Source organism: Dioscorea cayenensis, chromosome 9 (genome assembly GCF_009730915.1).
Source record: "Dioscorea cayenensis subsp. rotundata cultivar TDr96_F1 chromosome 9, TDr96_F1_v2_PseudoChromosome.rev07_lg8_w22 25.fasta, whole genome shotgun sequence".
NCBI lineage: Eukaryota > Viridiplantae > Streptophyta > Magnoliopsida > Dioscoreales > Dioscoreaceae > Dioscorea > Dioscorea cayenensis.
The window spans coordinates 9,235,151-9,256,935 of record NC_052479.1 but is presented as its reverse complement, the minus strand read 5'-3'; the positions used below and the strand labels follow the sequence as shown (position 1 = coordinate 9,256,935).

General features: G+C 32.3%; 1 protein-coding gene across 1 annotated transcript; it reads left to right on the top strand.

Moving 5' to 3' along the window:
* Window positions 1–1,036: 1,036 nt before the first annotated feature.
* Window positions 1,037–18,952, top strand: LOC120269317 (dihydroflavonol 4-reductase). Its single transcript, XM_039276651.1, has 6 exons — window positions 1,037–1,272; window positions 3,910–4,077; window positions 7,181–7,386; window positions 16,019–16,178; window positions 18,403–18,613; window positions 18,704–18,952. Exons 1-6 carry the CDS (start codon window positions 1,143–1,145, stop codon window positions 18,852–18,854), a joined length of 1,026 nt encoding a protein of 341 aa, XP_039132585.1. The 5' UTR covers window positions 1,037–1,142; the 3' UTR covers window positions 18,855–18,952.
* Window positions 18,953–21,785: the final 2,833 nt, after the last annotated feature.

Genomic DNA, 21,785 nt, shown 5'->3' with positions numbered 1-21,785 from the left:
ATAACCTTTACAAGATGTTGTATCTCCAAAACCGCACTAGATGCCACTACTCATTCTCGGATCTGGGCCTTCCAAGACACCATTGCTTCTCCAATCTATGTTTGTCTTGGTTTAGTAGCGAGTGAAAATGTTAGGACTTGGGAGTGTGTGTCATAATCAATGAAAAAAGTGAAAAGCAAGGGTAAAGATAACATTTCTCATGTTATTCCCTTCCAAACAGTTCAATTTTGCCAGTCATGTGATTAACGTATAGCGGCCATCTACTTACCCTCAATTTGAATTTTAATCCGTTATTGGCTACATCAAAACGTAGGCATAGGATTAATGGGTGAGCGGATTCATTACCTCCATACAAACATACTGTTAAGGTTTTTAGTATAATAGGACTCCATATTAAAATATGAGACCCACACATGTCATTTTATAAAAGACCTAATAGTGGTATCAGAGCTACTATCTTAATAGCACACAGATCTAACGACCCAATTCAAAAAAAAAATAAAGAAAGAAAATAAAGAAGCAAAATAAAATAAAATAAAATAAAAGGCATGTGGCCCAAGACCTGAACTCCAGAGACTCGGTGAGGATGATGATCCGGACATTAAAAAAAAAAGACCAAAGATGGGGCTTGTAGTGAAAAAAACATAAAGAAAGAAACAATTTACAACCGGACAGAGACCGGTTGAACTTTAATCCCACATCCACTAAAGAAAGAAAATGAGATAAATTTAAATAAATTAAAAAAAAAAGGGTCCACATCATTAACTTAAGGTTTTTAATGTAATAGTACTCCACATTAAAATGTGGAACCCACGATACTATTTTATTAAAAATCCAACAATGGTAGCGCGCGGAGAGAAGGCATGTAGCCCAAGAGGTGAAGCCCATAAGATAACCTTCAGAATCAGATCAATTCAAATTCATATTAAATTATGGCGCATTTCACCAAACAAGGTCAACCAAAGATGGCAATATAGACTAATGTAAAGCCATTAATAAAACCCAATACATTAATCACCACCATCTCCACGTGTACCATATTTCTTGGCTTGAATCTTGGTCAAACTTCTTAATGCCATCCCTTCACCTCTTCTCTGAGTTCCCTCAGTTGGCATCATAAACTTACAAGAAGGTTTGAGAAGATGGCAAGCTTTCATCATGGAGATGCTATGGCCATGTGTGTGACTGGTGCAACAGGATACATAGGTTCATGGCTGGTTCAGTCACTTCTCAAGAAGGGCTATTTGGTTCATGCCACTGCCAGAGATTTAGGTTCTATTTCTGCTTCCCTTTTCATTTTAGTCTTTTGCCATTAACAAGATGAAGTATGTGCACATATATACATACATAGTTCTAGGTTTTTAATTATAGATGCATATATATGTGTGCATGTTTTGCTGAAGATGATGAAGATGAAGGTTACAACATGGTTGTTTTTCAACTTGATTTCCTTGTCTTGAGTTTTTCCGGAAAATGAATATAGATCAAGACTCTTGTAGAAATTTTTATGGTATGTTGTTTCAGTATCTTAGGAAAACTTTGTTTAGTATTGTTTTTGGATGGAATTTTTTCTATACTTTATATAATCTTGTTCTTGCAGAAATACTATTTTATTTTTTAATTAATAATAAGTATGTATTCACATGAGTGACACTTACGAAGTTAATATTATCTTGGTGTGCATGTTTACTCTATTATTTTGGGTTATTAATATTTTTTTCTTTTTTTCCCCACCGTCATCATTATTCCTCCGTTTTCAGAGGTAGGGAAAATAAACAAAAGGTTAACGTTAAGGTGTAATTAAGCATTTTTAGTATTAATATTTTTTTTAAATTAAGTAATCAATGTATTTATTCTGATAACTACATCATACGAGAGTAGCTGGTGAGGAAAGTTCGTGGTGTTTGCTTGAAAAATATAACTAACTCATCAAGCAAAGTATTAGATGAGTGAATTTTCATTTTCATATTCATATTATGATTTTCCCTTTGCTCTTCCTTACACAAATTTTATAAATATATAATTTGATTTTTTTTAATATATATAAATGTGATAAGTGCGACAGTATAGATAGTGCGCAAAATCACGAATTTTATCTCGTGGTACGTGAATTACGTTGCAAGCACTCTTCCATCCAAGAACACTAGTTTTCTTTCTTGACATTTGCAATAGGGTCATTTAACTTGGTGCACTCATGGTGCTCAATGTCCTTGTTGTTATGTTATCTTTTGGTAAAGAGTGATCTAACTTGGTGGACCTACTTGTTAGGTGATCCTCCGACAAAAGTCATCTAACTCGGTGTACTTGTTTGGTGAACTATTATGGAGTTACTATATTAAGGACTTGTTTATAGTACTTTCACATATAAATCGCAGTGTTAGTTTCTTTTTCTTAATTTATTTGAGAGAGTTTCAATTAGCACCAAAAAGAAATTTTATCTGATAGTACAAACTCTACTATGAAAGCAATTTATGGGAATTTTTATTAATCGGGGTTCAAAAGGCACAAACACAAAAGTGTTAAAAAAGATCACTGGCTATGGAAACGGATTTGTTACTCAATCCCCTCAATCGTCAGGTCAGTGGGTACGAGTCGAATGATCGATTTTTGATGGTGGACAATTTTAACATGTGATATGTTTACTTTATCTTTAAAAAAAACCAATTCAATCAGCACTTCCCCCTTAAACTGGATAAGAATGAACACATGCACACAACATAGGTCGAAATCAGTTAGGTTTGGTTTTGTAGAAAAATTGTAAAGATGGCTATTAATTTGCTAAGAGAATGAAAAGATATACCAAACTTATAGCAAAAACAAATGAAAACCTCAAAATCCCTAGTGACCCTGTTGCAAAATAATTAAGGTTGAGAATGAGAGATACCAAACTCTTACAGTGGACTTGTATCTAACTTCCAAGTTAGATCGAATACCGAATTAGAATCAAATAAATTTAGCAGGAGACATAGCTTTGATTGAGACAATGCAAATATTAATGTTGTATATCTTTCTCTAGGACTAGCGTCAAACATATATATAAAATAGATTTTAGGTTAATCAGGAACTTGTTTTACTTTTTACTCTTTTTGTTTTTCTTTTTATTTTGTCTTATTATTATTATTATTATTATTATTATATTTTTATTTTTTTTAGGCTTAAGTATTTTAATCATTACATTTTTAATTTTAGTATGGGTATTTCAATCATTATATTCAATTTTAGTAGAACCCAAACTGCCACTGTAAAAGGGGTTCCATTATTTTGTATGAAGATTTATTTTTTCTATTAGATCTTTGAGGGATGAGAATTCTCACCTTTAATAAACGCCAAGTTTTGTGAGATTTTCATGTTTTTTTTTAAAAAAAAATTTGAAACTTCACATGTTCTTTTTTCGTCGATAAGGGTTTGAGTTTGAAACCTATTATTTAAGTGACCCATACAAGTTCTTGTACCTAGATCAACCTCTTTTAAGTGAGTTATTATTTTATAATATTGATTTTGACATAGAGTAATGTTTAAGTATTTTATGTACGGAAGAGATGACATCAAATATACTTTCTTTGGGATAACCATACTCTACCATGAGAAGATTTAATGTTCAATCCAGGAATAAATCGAAGCAAACAAAAACTCTTAATTTTTGAACTCAATTCCTACTTCAAGGATTAAACTTTAAATAAATAGAATTATTAGTGCCTAAATAAGAATATCATCAACATAAACTATGGTGTTAGATCAAGGTGTTGATCATGTTTTCGGTTTTGGCCAAATTTCAACCTAAAACAAACTTTTCAGGTTTCTCAAACATAAATTATATAAATGTAAATAATTTCGTGTGTTAATAATGATAATCATTTATATATTTGAACTTATATGACATGCTTGACTTATGAAAGGAATTGTTATTAGATAAAGCAAGGCAAGTTCTATCAAACTTGGGAGGCAATGGCAAGTTAAAGATTTTCAAAGCAGATTTGGATGAGGAAGGAAGCTTTGATGAGGCAGTGAAGGGATGTATTGGAGTATTTCATGTGGCAGCTTCAATGGAATTCAATTGTGATGCAAACCAAAATATTGGTAATTCCCTCATAATTATTTTTTAATTATCTAACAAATAAATTTATATATAATTTAGGGAAAAAGTGATTTTGACCCCTAGACTTTGATGCAATTAGAATTGACAAAGATGCCTCAAACTTGCTTACCCATGGTCACCCACCCACCCATAATATGCCGGAGGATATAGGTAGATGGTCTGATTATCCTTAAGGGACGTTTGGTTCGTGGTAATATAAAAATTTTACTGGGAAATCGTTGTGGTAATGTGTTTAGAATTACTATATTTGGTTACTCTAGTAGTGGTAATGTTAGATTACCAATAGTGAGAAATTACTAAATAAGGTGGTAATTTGATTACCACCAAAATAGGTAATGTCCATCCAGATTACCAAGTTGGTGGTAATGTGTAATATTTTTTTCCCAATTATGCCCCTACTCATTTAATCTAATTCTTTATAACACTCATTATCAAAACCCTAGTTTTTATTTTCCCTTATTATTTTTGATATTATAATTTAATTATTTATTTATCGAAATACTTTAAATTATGTTTTTCAAATTTTTGCACGCATGGGTATTTTGGTAAATACAAAAATAATTTAAAAAGTTGTGAAAAAATAAGTTTTAATATTATAATTTAATTATTTATTTATCTAAATACTTAAAATTATGTTTTTCAAAATTTTATATTTAGGGGTAATTTGGTAAATACAAAGGTATTTTAAAATTTTGTAAAAAAATAATTTGTAATATTATAATTTAATTATTTATTTATCTAAATACTTTAAATGATATAATTCAAAATTTTATATGTAAGGGTATTTTAGTAAATTTGACATGTCTCGAGGGTGATTACCTGACCAACTAAAGCATGAGTCAGTGAAAGATTAACGATAATATAAATTCTCAACGCAAAATATGGTAATCTCAGCATTACTGCACAACATTCTCGAGCGTATAACGTTCCGATCAGCATTCTGTGATAATCTCATTCTGGTGGTAATATATCGATATTAATGAACCAAAAGCATCCCTTCATTTTCATTGGTGAAATAGATGGTTCCCATTTTCACTTGTAAAACAGGTAGATAGTTGGAATTTTAAAAGATATTTTAAATATATATATTTATATGTGACAAAAAATTATTTTATTTTAAATATGTAACAGAACAATAGTGAAGGATTGTTGCGTAGACTTGTCTAATGGCCTGGCTAAAAAAATTTAATAGCCCTACTAAAAAATTAGTGGGTTAGGACAAAAATATTAGGCCTATTGTTTGGGCCATGTACATAGAAAAGCTTTGTTTGAAAAATGGGACAGATGTTATTAATGATGTTTCAGGAATGGATCAAATTATGCAAAAATAAAATAAATAATTTTTTAATTTATAATTATTTATAATAAATTTAAATAATTATTTGTATGCCTTAACTTAAACAAGTAAAACTCTAACATAATTTAATTTTTTTTATCAAAACTCATTTAGATTTAATTTGTTATTAAACTGTTTTTTTTTTTAGTGTAAACTTTATTTTTTACTACGTTTTAATTTTTTTTTATTTTGTTTTAAAAATTAAATTTGGGTAGGTTAGTGAGGCCTTTAATCATGTGTTTAAAAATATAAATGTGTCTTGGACAAAAGTATAGTCCCTAATAACCGGGTCAGGCTTAGATAAGCATGGTCACTATTATTATTATTATTATTATTATTATTATTATTATTATTATTATTATTATGTTTTTGCCCGGACCGGACCGGGCCCAGCCTATGGAAATCTCTACCTACAATCATGTGTTATTGCTAATATACCCTGCCAAAAGCTATCTTAGCAAGCACCAGCCTGTACAACGGGGTATGTAAAAAATTTTCTTTTTTATTACTTATTATTTATTAACTCTACTAATTTAATACTTTTTATATGCTTGAATTCATAAAATTTTAAAATTGCAATTTATAATTAAAACCCATTACAGTCCATCAAAATGAGCCATGAATAACAAAGGACCATAACAACACATATACCCACTGTAACATGGGTACTAGCTGAGTACTGCGAATAAATAGTTTTTATGGCTATAAAAATTTGAATAATTTTAACCCATAATGGTCGGTTTATAAAATTAACTTGGTTTATTTGCTGGGTAATTTTTTTGAGTGAATATTATACTATAGTTATTTTTTATTTTAATAGTCAAACTTTAATTTGTATTATTTTGATTACTTAAGTTTAATTTGTGTTCACCAGAAAAGTACCAAAAGGATTCCGAAGAGAATTTAATGACATGTACATCAGATTTGCCACATTAACACCATTTCATCACGTCATCTGCATATGTAGACACGTCACATCATTAAAAAGAATCATGCGGCCACTCTTATAAACCAGTTTGACGGATTGACATGGCATGTAATGTGCCAATAAGAATAGCCACATATCTCTCTTTGATAACATATCATATCCCATATGGCGGACAAAAGTTGATGTCGCAATCCAACGTAAATATTATTACATTCCCCTGGAATCCCCATGGTACTCTTTCGGTAACGGTATCCATTCAAAATTTTTACCTTTTATTTGCGGCATATAATTAGAATAGTCATTTTCATTATTGTACTTTCAAAATGTTCAATATAGTTTTCCTAATTTGGCTTGTTTTTAATCCTTTTCTTTCAAAATACTCGATATGACTTTCACTTTACATTTGATCCAACATATTTAATTATTTTATCAATCTTTTCAATCTGAAATATTATAGTTTTAAGAACAACTCAAGAGATTTTAAAATAGCAAAATCAGCTTAGGTTAGCAGGATGTAACATCATCCATTTCCATAGTAAATTTCATGTCAATCTAAAAAAAGTCAATGAAATTATCATATGTTCTACATATGTCGAGTAATAACTATATTGAATAATTAAAACTATTAGGATCAAACTAAACCAAGTAAACAAATAAAGGATAGTATTAAATGTTTGGAAAATACAAGAAAGGAAATAAACATTAAAGTATATTATATTGACCGTAAACAACTTTATTCTTATAATTTATTTTTGTTCAAGTTTATAGTAATTTTCATAGATCATAACACTTCAGAGTTTTTGATTAATTATTGGTGTAGAATCAAGCATGCTAGAGCCTGCATTGAAAGGAACAACTAATCTACTACAATCTTGTTCAAAAGTTGGGTCTGTTAAGAGGGTGATATTCACATCGTCCATAAGTACCATCACTGCCAAAGACGAAAATGGAGAGTGGATACACAAAGTTGATGAATCATGCCTAAATCCAGCCAATCTTGTTTGGAAGAAAAGGCCAAGTGGATGGGTAAATTCACTAGCCACCAATCTCTTTTCTTGATAGACGGTTAATTAAGTGCAGTATTTGTCAATAAATTAATCACTTTAGTAGAGTAGATTTTGCTTGTTTTTTTCCCAAACAACTTATAAGATGCTATTGTGGTAAAATCCAATTTATTACTCTATCCAGCCTAGAATAAAATGGAAATTAGCGTTAGGGCTCCAAGTTGGTATTATTTAACACATAGAGCCAATTGGAGTTCTTGCTAACAGACATGAGGTGACGTGGTGATTATGATGACAACGTTTGGATGATATGGCAAAGATATTTTGGGCTAAAGCCTATTGAAGAAGGAGCTATCGTTAGTAGAGCTATAAAGATAATCTCTACTTGAGGAGAAAGTAAGAGTAAACCAAATTAGGCAATGGTTCAACTACTTGGAGATCAAGTTCTATTTTTGGAAGCCTAGTTTGGTAAGTGGCTAAATAAAGATATAATCTGTATTTGGAAATGCAACTTGAAGCCCAACCTTGGAAAAAATTATTTAAAGACGAAGCTAAATACGGATGAAGCTATTTAGAGATATGACTAAATATGATAAAGATTAAAAATATGATTGTGAAGAACCAAATTTTGATGAATGGAAGATTATGAAGACTAAACATAGGTGAGATCAAGATTGGTAGAAGACTTGAAGATCTTTGAGATTGTTGAAGATAATATTTGTATGGTAAATACGAGCCATAGTGGTGTGACTCTTGAGTGGATATTGCTAACGAGACCATAAGGGGTTCAGCTAGATGCTGATAAGTCGAGATCAATTGTCCTTTTTACTATGATACCCTAAGCAATCACAATATTCTATTTCTTTTTTAAAGCATCGCTAACAAACTTATTTGTAGAGGTTGACTCTATTGTTGCGTTTAGTTTTTAATTACCACTTGTTTTCTGCATCTATTTCTGGATCCAAGAAATGTTTTCATCTTGACTTCTAATTAGGTTTCTTGGGCTTTTAACTTCTCAATGTTGGCCATGATTTTTTTTCCTGGATAATTTTCCTACACAGGTAATAAGTAAACATCATCAGAGTTATCCGATGTGGCTAAAGATCTGGTGGGGTTACCAACTAGTGTTGCGACATTATTCTTCTTATGGGTTCCTTTTTTACTTCTTTGAATATCGCATTTGGTTCTTCCTTATTATTGGTGGATTCATCATTAGAAGAAACCTCATATTCTTGCTCTTCTTCTTCGATTGCTTGTTGGGTTGCAACACCTTCTGCCTTTTCAACCACTTATTTGTTTGCTTTTGACTTGTTCTAACCTTGCACATCATCTATGTGTGAAGAAGAGCTTGTTATTTTTTAACGGCTTCTTTTCTTGAGTTTTCTCATAGAAAGCCCGAGCAAACAGAAATGGTTGGAGAATCACATCAACAAGCAAAGAGTGAAGAACGATCTACGCCATCAAGAGGTTCATCTACAAAGAACATAACACATGGACTAATGGCGCTGGCCATAGTTCCCTAGCAACCAAAAGAATTTAAAGATGAGACAGTCCCATTTGCAACCAAAGAAGATCATATTGCACCATATGAGTGGTTGTCTAAGTAGCCAAAGTTATTTAAGGAAGAGAGCACAATAGCATTTCCACCCAAGAATGTAGAAGAAGACTCTTCAGGAAACCCTATAGGAGATCATCCTCTTAAGAGCGCATTGAAGGTAAAAGATCCATACAATTGGATGACTGACATACTCCCAACAGAATTCAAGAAAGGAGGATCAACATCAAAAGAACTCAAGAAAGGAAGGTAGAGGAAAATGTAAGGTTCCTCTTCACACATAGATGATGTACAGGGCTAGAACAAGTAAAATTCAGACAAGAAAGACATTGAAAAGCAAAAGGTGTTATAACCCAACAAGCAACCAAAGAAGAAGAGTAAGAATCTGAAAATTCCTCTATTGATGATGAATCCAACAACAGTGAGGAAGAACTAGATGTGATATTAAAAGAAGTTATCGCTGATATGAATCTCTCTAAAGAGAACCCGGAAGAAGAAGAATTTGCCCCAACACAAGTTGCAACCCCTACTGCATCTCCAAGTATTTCATATCACTCTAATGATGTTCCACTCATATCTAATATAGGAAAATTATCTAGGAAGAGAAAATTAGGGCCAACACTGAGAAGTCAAAAGAGCAAGAAAGCTAAGAAGAAACTACAAAGAAAACCTGTTTCGGATCCAGAAATAGATGTGGAAGAAAATTCAGTTAGCTAAAGACCTTCAATGAAATGTACAAGATCTATGAAAAAAGGGGAGCAAAAAGCATCAACCTAAGTTACCAGGAATGTCAAAGAAAACCTCAGTTTTCAGGGTAGGCATCTTCAATTAGTTGTCCATAACATACAGCTCAAGTTTTCCCAAATAAATGAAAGCATTTTTTTTAATGTAATTATGACTAGAAAAAGTTTAATTTGGGTAAATTTCTTTTTAAGAACATTGTGAAGAAGGGCGAGAGTAGTAGTACATGTACTCATCTTGGATATCTAGTGTTGGTTTCGCAGTTTCTGTTACAACGGGGAGTACCATCTATCAAGGCTGCGACTATATTAAGCGTAAAAAAGTTGAACATATCTCCCAAACTTTTACTTATAGGAAGAAAGTGGATTTACTAGGGAGAATGTCACCACCTCCACCTTTTGACTCTAAAGTTGCAGCATCAAGTTTCCTTTTTAAGGATGACTATGAGTTACTAAAGAAGCAACTTGAAGATATGGAGGGCAAACAATCAATGCTATTTTTTAAACTACTTCTGATTGGCAAGAAAAAAAAATGTTTAAGTTATTCTACAGGTCCATAGACATAAAAGAAAGTAAGTTTGAAAAGTTGGCAGTTTTAATATGAAGGGGAAATGACAACCTATTATGCATCAACAAAGAGGAGAAGGTTTTCTTTAGCATCATGAGTCACAAAAGAGGACAAAGAGCTTTAGACGAACCTAGTTTTAGCCTTGAGGTGTTTTGTGTCATTTATATTCTATTAAAGTCTGTTTTGTTTATAGTTTCTATTTTGTTAATATTTGTTTTGTGGCGATTAACTGATTAAAAGATTGGTAGTCTCTAGTGCCAATTTAATTTAAAATTTCATATTCTTCTCATACTCTGTAGTGTAGCAACTAGATGATATACCTTAGACAGTCTGGTTTGAGTTAGTCTAGTCATCTATATTTCCTATTAGCTATTGTAACTTAGTTGTAACTTTTGTCAGTCTTATAGAAGATGTTGTGTCAAATAATGCAAAAAAAAAAGAAAAAAAAAGAGATCGTTAATGCTCAGATTCCAAATTGGCATCATTTGACACACATAGTCAATTAGAGTTCATGCTGACATGACATGAGGTAATGTGATGATCATGATGACATGGCGTTGGATGATGTAGCAAAGTTATTTTGGGCTAAAGACTATTAAAGAAGAAGCTATCTTTGGAAGAGCCATAAAAGTCAAGGATGATCTCTACTTGAGGAGAAAGTAAGAGAAAACAAAATTAGGCAACGGTTCAACTAGTTGGAGGTCAAGTTAAAATAAAAAGACTACATTAGAAGCCTAGTTTGATAAGTGGTTAAATGAAAACACAATCTATATTTGGGGAGACAACTTGAAGCTCAAACCTGGAAGGAGTTATTTAAAGATGAAGCTAAATATGCATACAACAATTTAGAGATAAGACTAAATATGGTAAAGATTGAAGACATGATTGTGAAGAACCAAACTTGGTTTAATGAAAGATCAAGTTTAGTAAGTAGAAGATTGTGAAAACTAAACTTGGATGACTTAGAGATCAAAAATGGTAGAAAACTTGAAGATATCTAAGATCGTTGAAGGCTATATTTAATTAGTATGGGTTGCGACCCTTGAAAAAAATACTACTGACTAGACCATGTATAATGAGCTCGACTAGTTGCTGACAAGCCGAGATAAAAAGGATTCGATAGCATTCGATTCAAACACAACCAAGAGTGTTGGAGGCATCTTGAGGTCACATTGCAACAAAATCTAGAACTCAGTTAAGATCAGCAGAAGGACAACTTTACAAGTCTACCAAAGTTGCAACTACTAGGTTTGGACGGTACTTAATGTAAATAGCCCTGAAGATTGTTAAACAAAAAGGGTACTATTTAAAGGATGTAGAGACGCCTATATAAAACCATGATTTGAAAATTTAAGTAGCCACAAGGAGAGAGACCTAAAAATGTGGGTGAGAATGTGGGCATTGGGCAATCAATGATGCTAATTTTATTTTTTGGTGAAGGTGAGTGAGAAATTTATACCCACATTTGTTCCCCTCTTTTAGTGTATTCATGTTCTGATTTGACTCTCCTGACGTGGACTATTATCAAGTTGAATTGGATAAGCAATTCTTGTGTCTCTTTTTTGGTTATTTTTCTTTTAATTCAGTTGTGGTTGCTTCCATGAGATATTGAGTGACCATCAATCCATGGCACCTAGACGGAACTAACAATGAGTATGGTCAAAGGTTATGTTAATGTAGGCTGAGTTTTGACCATGGCTTAATTGTCTGGATTTAAATCCAGGTTGGGTCAGTCCCAAAAAATTTGGACAACCATACTATATACCCCTAAATTTTTAAAAGCTTATAATTTTAAGCCCAATTTCCCAAGCCCAATTGTCCAAAAACTTCAAACCTTTTGGGTCTTTTTTTAAGCTACATTATACATATCTCGATCATAACTTTAAAAATTGCATATTTGGAGCTTTACATATGATTTTGTGTCACTAAGACATGGATTTTTGGATACTAATGATGTGTATCATGTTGATGCACACTACTCTCCAAGTGTATGGGTCATCAAGTAATAGTGTGTGTGAGTAGAATTATCAAATCCACACAGACTAAATAATACTAGTATTAGCTCTACCCTCGTTATCTAACCAAGACCAAAGTATCAATAGGTGTCAAATCAATTAAAATCTTATAATGAAAAGGAATAAAATCATAGTCTATGAAGTGAGAAATCAATAGAAGAAGAAGGTGTCTAAATAAGATTTCACTTGGGAATTTAGAATTGAAGTAATTGCAATTACGTATATATATATATATATATATATATATATATATCAGACCCTAGTATTGTTGGACAGAGGGGTTTCAAAAGTATATTGAGTGCTCTCTCGAGTCGCTTCAATACCTAATTCCATCCTATGGTAGAGCTGAATCTCTTATAATCCTACTTTCACACATTTGCATAAAAATCTAGGAAACCCTTAAAAGAAATCGGAGCTCTCGCTACACTACTCTAATCGAAAGAATCACAAGTGACCCATCTCTAGCGCGCACTCTTAATTCCCTTCATCTATGAGTGATCTCACGTGATGAATCCTCAATCTCAATCATGCAATCAAATGAAATAGCCACTTTTGTTACTCTAAATCAACAATATAAAACATATATGAACCGAACAATCCAAACAAAATCTATATCAAAAGCAATATCAAAATGAAATCATCCCAAGCTACATCAAATCCAAACACCTAAGGAGTTACCCCTCCATGGGGTTCATGTTCATCACAAAGCAATAAAAATAAAACCCTAGAATACTATTCATGGAAGAAGAATCCCCTCTCAATGTTTTAAAAGTAGAAATCGATGTGAGCCGATGTCGTTACCTTGGATCATCACTCCGATGATTCCTTTGAACTCCCTTTTCTTCCTTGAATCGCCTTGAAACCCTAGCCGTCATCTAAAAGTCACTTTCCCATAATCTCGCTCTTTGAATAACTTTTTCAGCTTTCTTTTTATACCGGACTCGGAATCGAGTAAGTACATAGGCAAGTACAAGGGCTTGTACTTTACCACTGTAGATCTCTAAACAGCTCGAAACCAAGATCCCTAGGGTACACAGTCATGTATCTCTTCATCTGGCTATGTATATCTCTGGATGGTTTGCTTCTCAGCTCTTAAGATGCACGGGTATGTGTCTTGCTTTAGCCCGTGTTCTCCTCTGGACCATGCTGTTTAGATTGTTAGATGTACATGGGCATGTTCATCATATAAATGGGAGTGTGCACCATATACGACGAACAAGTTCTTCTCAGGAGGACATTAGTGCGGGAGTGCACTTTAGTCTGATGCATGGCCATATGCATGGCAGTCTTCTCGCAGGTGTTCATTTTCCAATACTCAAAGGGATACACAAGCAAAGTGCGTCGGCATGTACCTTGCTGCGTGTATTTATCTCGAATATTGCTTCGTACCTGCATGCTCGATTTCGTGCTGGTGTCTTGAGCTGCCAGCTGCGCTTGCCTTGAAAGTATAAATGGGACAAATCAAATACAAATCATCCACTTAGACTCTCTTGCAAGACCACTTAGTGCAAAAAGATAATCAATAAGACATGTGTATGCAAAATGAGCATTCTTATCAATTAATTTAGCGTTGTTATTTGAATTTTGTATTATTAAGACACATGATTTTATTTAATGCTTAGCAATGCGACTTGGACTATTGCATGCAGTTTGATTTGGATTTTTCAATTGTTGGACATCACATGTATTTGACATGGATTAAAGTCATACTCTGTATAGTCTAATACTTGAGATGAGATTTAAATATGGCTTATGGGATTTATAAGCAAAGTTTCGACATATGTGACAATTTAGATTTAAAAGAAATAAGATGGACAAGTTAGACTTGTGCAGCGATTTAAAAAGCTGAACCAAACTCAGAATAGTAAATTTATTTATTAATAGCAATAGTTAAATAGTTGTCAGTACTTGAAGACCATAAGTGCAAAAGATAATCAATAAGATATGTATGAAATAGCACTTATCAATTAATTTTAGCATGTTATTTGAATTTTGTATTATTAAGACAATGATTTTTATTTAATACTTAGTACGACTTGGACTATTGCATGATTTGATTTGGATTTTCAATTGTTGGACATCATGATTTTTTTGACATAGATTAAATCATCTCTATATAGTCTAATACTTGAATGAATTTAAATATAGCTTATAGGATTTATATAAAATTCAGACATATGGACAATTTGGATTTTAAAAGAAATAAGTGGACAAGTTAGATTTGTCACAATTTAAAAGCGAACTAAATCAGAATAGTAAATTTATTTATTAATAGCAATAGTTAAATAGTTGTCGTCCCAATTTTAGCCAGATTCAAATTTTTACCACCACTAATCATTGTCTGCTTCATTTTTAAATTTTTTGTCAGTTGTTGGAAGTTGACGTATTATAATCATATACTTTTGACCATATGTCAAATGAAAACTATATTGAATATAACATAACAAAATATGAGAGTCACATTAAATACCAAGGATGCGAACAAATATTGTTGCGAGGTACAATAACTAAAATGATTTTATCCGTTTAATTTAGATTTAACTTTGGTATTTGTAATTTGCTACACTTCTCAATACTTTTTCTTTTACTTTCTAAATATTCAATATAGTGATCACGTCACAAACAATTCTTAACATATGATTTGGTTATGTTTTTTAACCTGAAATATTTTTTCAAGTTTTTAAAATACATATAGTATGCTAACTTGATAAATTTTTATCAACTTGATAGATTGCCATTGTACATATCACCAATTACTTTGACTCTTACCATCTGTTTGGATGGAAGTAATCATCCCCTTCTAGAAGGGGATGTTTACTACTCTCAATGTACATCCATGTTTTGGTGTGCATGTTTACTATTCTCAATGCCAATCATTACCCTCCATGGGGTTAGCTTATTATCCCATGGGGGGTAATTGTTATTCCGCCCAATTTGGGCGGAATAAATGAGTTGGAGGGGGTAATGGGAAAATGCCCATTTTACCCCCATATAATCATATATATATATATATATAACATTAATATTAATGTAATAGTATTCCAAATAAAGATATTAATATTTAAATAATAATATTTAAGTATAATAATTGTAAAAACCATTATATATTAAATAATTTTTTATTTTGAATCAAATCATGAATATTAAATTATAATATTTACATTAATTTATTGTTAATATAAATTAATTTAGTTATTTAATTATGATAATTAATGTGAAATAACATGTTTACTGTTAATGATATACTTAATTAAATTAAAATAATTAATTAATTATACCAATTAAATTAAAGGTTGATATTTAAAATATTTTATAAATAAATAAATTAAAGGGACATAAAAGTAATTTTATCATATATCCTTTCATTACTTTTCCCAATTCCAATAAATTTCCCCTCCAACCAAACAAAGTTTTCATTCCCATCCCCTTCCCCAAAGTTTTCATTTATATTCCCCTCTCTAAAGTTTTCATTCCCATTCTCATCCCTATTCCGCTATCCAAACGCTACCTTAGTAGATGGTCACTGAAAAAGTGGATAAAATACAAGAAAATATAAATATCATATTAAACATTTTAAAAGTTTCCAAATTAAACTGAACAATACAATAAAGTATAAATACCAAAACTATACTTAAAACTTATTTTTTAATTTATATATTAAAACTATTAAGGTGCTTAGTGGAATAAAATTAAAATGTTGCACTTTGTTATCTATATATATATGACATAATTAATAAGAATTTTTTTTGTTTGCTGATGCTCTTGCGAATTTGTAGGTGTATGTTCTTTCAAAACTTTTAACTGAGCAAAAGGCTTTCCAGTTTGCAAATGAGAAGGGCATTGATCTAGTATCCATTATTCCACCAACAGTGGCTGGCCCTTTCTTAACACCTGATGTTCCAACAAGCCTTCAAGTTCTTTTATCGCCTATTACAGGTATAATAATCTTCTTATAGTTTGGCGTTCATGAAAAGTTTAATTTTACAAGATAAACTCATTTTTTCGAATCGGTACTTTACTCTCATATTCACTTTTATTTTCATATTATACCTTTTATATTTTTGCCTTTTGTTTATTTCAATTTTCACTTTGACTTTTTTATTTTTTATTTTATTTTATTTTTTTATTTTTTTTTTTGTAATCAATGAAAGGTTTAGTTCGAAAATAGGTTGCGATATAACTATCCTAATTGAACGGATCTTGTCATACTAGCATTTCATAAGTTGTTTGCAAAACAAAATAATATTTTGAATTGGGGAGGTAAATAAGATGATTATGTGTTTTGGATTGTATAATAATTAGCTACAGCTGAAGTCACTCCCATGAACAAAAGTAAAAACAAGAAAAATAAAATACAAAGGCAATAATAAAGATTATCGAAATACAAGCATAGATATTCATAGGCAAACTATAAGAATAAAAAATGGTTTTATTTTCTGTTTATTTATGCTTATCTTTTTAAATAATTCCTTGCTATTTTATTCTTATTGGTTACCTTAGGTGCCTAAAATTTTTGAGCTATCCTGAATCTCAATAAGTGATTTATGTTTAAAAAGTAAAGAAAAAGGAAATAGTGAGTAGTTATAAGAAGCTTGCCGCTAGACACTTTATTTTTCCTGTTTCAGGTTACATCACCCATATTCAGAGTTAAAGTGATTACTTTCTGTATTTTATAAAACATATCAAGGCCATTAAATATGTTTACAAGATCTACCGAATATGTTGCACACCTGGGCATAGAGCAACAATTTCAAGGAACAATAAGAGATTTTAATAACTATGAGAAGATTTTTTTGGTTGATCCAGAGAGTAAGACAAAATACGGTGAGCTTTGTAGTGGATAAACCTATCCCAGTATGAGTTTATTCATATATAAAAATTTAAATCTGTAACCACTTGCTTATGCAACATATACCTCTAACACTAAAACTAACCTGGGTTCTTAAAAACACTTATTTTTATTGATAATAATATATGATTTAGAGTAAATTAATTTGACATCTTATAATCAAGTTATTTATTTATTCTCTCAAATTTTATCTTTCTCCCTTTTATCTCCTAAATTTTCACTTACATGCAAATTTTTCACAAAATGGTCAAATTAACACCCCAATGAAACTTTAGAAGGCTCCCAATGACAAATGAATTTGAATAGCCAAATTGACAACTATTTCAAATTATAAATGTTGTTACATGTGAAAGTAAGGATGAATCATGAGATGGCCTGCATATCACAAAATTTTTTTTCTTATTTTTTGACAAGATGGATAGGCCACTGGGGGACGTGCATGTGCAGGCTCTAGCAACAAGAAGTATGTTAACTGCTACATGCCCTCACCCTTTGCTATACGAAAGAGTCAAATTCACATCTCACTCCATGTGAGGTGATCTTATATCACTAGACTAAGTGCCCTTCAGTAGATTATATTATAATTGCAAGCTCTAAACAAACAATACCAGCAATAATAAGATCAGAGTAAAAAATTTTAAAAAGTAGTAGTAAGACATATATAGTTCTACTCCATGAGGAGAACCAAAGAGATCCATATAGAAGAAGACTACACTTTGTTTGATAGGATTATGTGATATTCAAAGAACAAATTGAGAGTATGATTGCAAAATGGTCGTGGTTTAATGCCCAATATTCTTTATTTTATTTCATTTTATTTTACAAAGAGGAGCTCTTGGTGAGTCAAGGTATGGTTATAAGAGAGAGAGAGAAAGAGAAAGAGGGGTGGGTGTTGTACAGGAAATCCCAACTTTTATGGAGTTAATACTTTTACATGGGTTTTGAAGTCGTGCGGCCTTCTCCCTCCTCCAAAGAACCTGAATTAGTGCCGCTAACCATCTGAACATAGTGGCTTTGGCTCTATCTCCTTTTTAACTCTTGTCACAATTTCATCCGCTCAATTCCATTTACCGAATTTAGGCTTGTGTCACATGGATATAATACTTTTCAATTCTGGAATCTAGTCTATAAAAATTCGTAAATAATTAGGAGTTATATCAAACTAAGTTTTCTAATTGTACAATTCAATTTCTCTGTTAATTCATAATTAACTATGGCTTCAATAGGAACAACAACATAATTAACTATGGCTCTAACAGGAACAACAACAGGCTTCTTACTAAAACCTTAATAATGTATATATATATACAGGTGACCCAAAGCTTTTCCCCATATTAGCAGCGGTGCATGCAAGGTTAGGATCAATTCCTCTCGTACATATTGAAGACATATGCAATGCTCATATATTTCTAATGGAGCATGTTGAGGCTGAAGGAAGATATATCTGTTCAGCTACTTCTTGCGCCATGGCTCAGCTAATAGAAATTCTATCATTTAAATACCCTTCATGCAGTCCTAAAAGGTAATATATCTATCTATATGTATGTATGTATAGTTTATATGTTGCCTTTATAATAATGTAAAAATGTCACCAATATGTTGTATTTTGCAGGATCTCTGAAGATCATTATGAAAAAATTCCTTCCATTATTTGTTCAATGAAGTTAACTAGCTTGGGGTTCAAATTCTGCTATGATTTGGCAGACATCATCAAGCATAGTGTAGCTTCATGCAGTGAGAGTGGATTTTTAAAGACTTTTTGAGAACTTTTCCAAACAATTCTTATCCTAATTAGTGGTGAAATATTATGTAGCGGACAGATCTCATTATGACATCCTTTGACATATGCACTCTCATATACACTGAATTACTACATTTTTTTTTTAATTTTGTTGATGATTTATATGGTCATTAATCGTAATGGTTGATTTTTCAAGTTTATAGTTGAGATGCCTTTGTCTTATCAAATCCTTTGCATATAAATAACCAAGTCATCTTTGTGCTAGATATCAAAAGCATATATTGATCGGAGAAGCAAGCGTACGCGTCGATCAAGTAGTAAAGTGTGCACAAGAGTAAAGTATTGATCCACAAAAAAAATAGAAAGTACTAGTACTAATCCTAACTCCAAAAACTAGCCTACTAAAAGTTGTGATGTGTGAATGTGAACAAGAGAACAAAAACAGAAAACAAGAATACGAAAGTAAAATCAGTCGAATAGGCAAGGGGAAACGAAATGCTCAGGCATAGAATCCCTCTAAAATTTTAAAAGTCCAGGACAAAAGTTGTTAGCTAGTAATCCTATTTGAACTGAGAAAAATCTTAAAACATATCACCCCTCTCTTGCAATGGTGAATAGTAACTAATCCAGTACAATACTGAAACAGACATCTCACGATTGTATTCCACTCTATGAAATCTCTGTGTGAATTAACAAGTAGTCAATAAGTAGACAACTTTTCTTGTAAAACGATTGCCCCTATCCTATATAGAATAGAAATGTGATTTCTCCTAAATCTATTCCCTATGATTGCAAAGAGCATGGAATTACTTGCTAATTCACTTAGAAAGATTGTGGGAGGAGAACTCTCGACTCCAAAGTACCCTATTTCTAGGCTTACTCACAATCACCTTCAATCATGGCATACCAATGCTAGGTGGGTCTTTCGACTCGTCACACAAGCAAACTATATATGAAACTAAGGCTTTCGCCTCGATAGCATTCAAGATATTGATAACACGCAATTGAATTCAAATAATAAGAATTGCGATAAGAAAACAATTAAAGTATAAAGATCCACAACCAATGCCAAAATAGATCAAACACTAGAGTTCATCTAAGCCCAAGCATCTACAAAATTACTTCTCCATTAATGGAGAACAACTATACAATTCACAAGACACAAGGAGAATGAAAATGTAGAACCCCTCTTCTCAATTACACCATCGAGATTGCTATCAAATCTTCCCAAAAACCTTCCAAAGACACTACCAAGTCAATCCTTGGCAGCTCCAATCTTTATCCTTAAGGTAGGTGGGCTGTTTCTTCCTCTTGATTCACCTCCAAAGTCCTCGAGAATCTTTCCCTTTCATTTTCTAAGCCTCGCTGTCAAAAGAAAAGATTCCCCTCAAAACCCTATTTAGCAATATTTATGCCTAGCCACTTACGGATTACTTACAGGCGTAAGAGCGTGACCATAAGGAGCTGGAGAAGATAAGTCAAGAGCCTTACAGGATCACTTATAGTCGTAACTTTTATCCATAAGGTATTCTGTCTAGTGTTAAGGTCTAGTTTACAGCTATAAGCGATGGACTGTAAACTTCTCTAGATAGCCCTAACAATCACCCTTATGAGCGTATACTACTCCTCGTAAGCTGCTCTAGACAACCCTTAGGGTCTAACACGCGGGTGTAAGCCCTGCTAGGTAAGTCCCACTGTTTGACCTTATACTCCTCCTTACAGGAATAATACATGCCCTCAAAATTCTTTAGAAGAGGCTTTCGACCGTAAGAACAGCCGTAAGTGGGTCTGTCTAGCTTGTTCTTCAATGGTTGATGTCGATAAAGCTCCATGTTCCTTGTTTTGGCTCTAAAATGCTTCTTTGGGTTCTCTCTTATCCTTAAGCACTGCCCGAAGCCTGAAGATACAACATTTACCATATTTGGCATCGAATTCCATAATAGTTCTCTAATACATGCCTAATGAGTGCACAAAATGATATTTAATAATGAATAAATGCGCACTTATAAAATTCCCCCACACTTAAGCTTTTTCTTATCCTCAAGATAAAAGAAAACATTACAAACCAAGAAGGATAAGTGCATGACCTCAGGTAATCAAGAATTGGGGAGCTTCAAAAGTAATCTGTTAAGTACAATACAAGAATGCTAAAAATTCCGAGTTCCAAAAATAGTTAAGACTCTATTCAAGGTTATTGTGTGTGTGTGTGTGTGTGTGTGTGTGTGTGTTATAACTCTCTACTTCGTTTCTTTTGACCTGCACAACCTTAATAGCAAAAATTCACAAATAACTTCTCTTTTCTCAAGGTGGTAGCTTCACACAACTTTTAAGGTAGCCTTTCCTCTCGTGGCTCCGTAGAGTGGCTTTCACGTTTAAGAGTGGTAGCTCTTTCCACATATTTTGCTAGAGGACGGTAGTTTTTACTCACCTAAAGAGAGAGCTCTTTCTCTCATTAGGGAATACATAGTATCCAATTTATTGAGAGTAGCTTCACACATCTAATAGGGATCGCTCTTTCTGTCTCCAACATTTCCTTTTTAAAACAATTTTTTTTCAAACTTGAAAAAAGTTTCACAATGATTCAACTTGGAGTATATTAAAAGATAAACTATACAAAGTTATAAAAGGTCTGAGTTGCTAATATAGAGAGATTGTGTGCTTCAATTGGAACAAATAAAAAACCAAAAAGAAATAAACAAGCATGTGTCCACCCTTGTTCAAATATACCCTCATAAGTTAACAACATGGTAAGTAAAAGAATTCAAATAATCCTAAACCCCTCCATAACACTTAAAATCATACGTTGTACTAATTGTGTGTATATAATAATAAACAAAAGGTGACAATGCGACAAAAATATGGGAGGTGAGTTGAAAACAACTACTTCCTTGTTTACTTATGAATGTCAATATTTCTTGAACCGACATGGTGCATTCCTTGTTGTGTTAAGTGT

Excerpts from the sequence above, each read along its gene's own strand:
- LOC120269317 (XM_039276651.1), top strand. The coding sequence starts at position 1,143 with ATGGCAAGCTTTCATCATGGAGATGCTATGGCCATGTGTGTGACTGGT. Across the intron at positions 1,273-3,909 it reads TGCCACTGCCAGAGATTTAG|ATAAAGCAAGGCAAGTTCTA; the intron begins GTTCTATTTCTG and ends AATTGTTATTAG. Across the intron at positions 16,179-18,402 it reads TCTTTTATCGCCTATTACAG|GTGACCCAAAGCTTTTCCCC; the intron begins GTATAATAATCT and ends ATATATATACAG.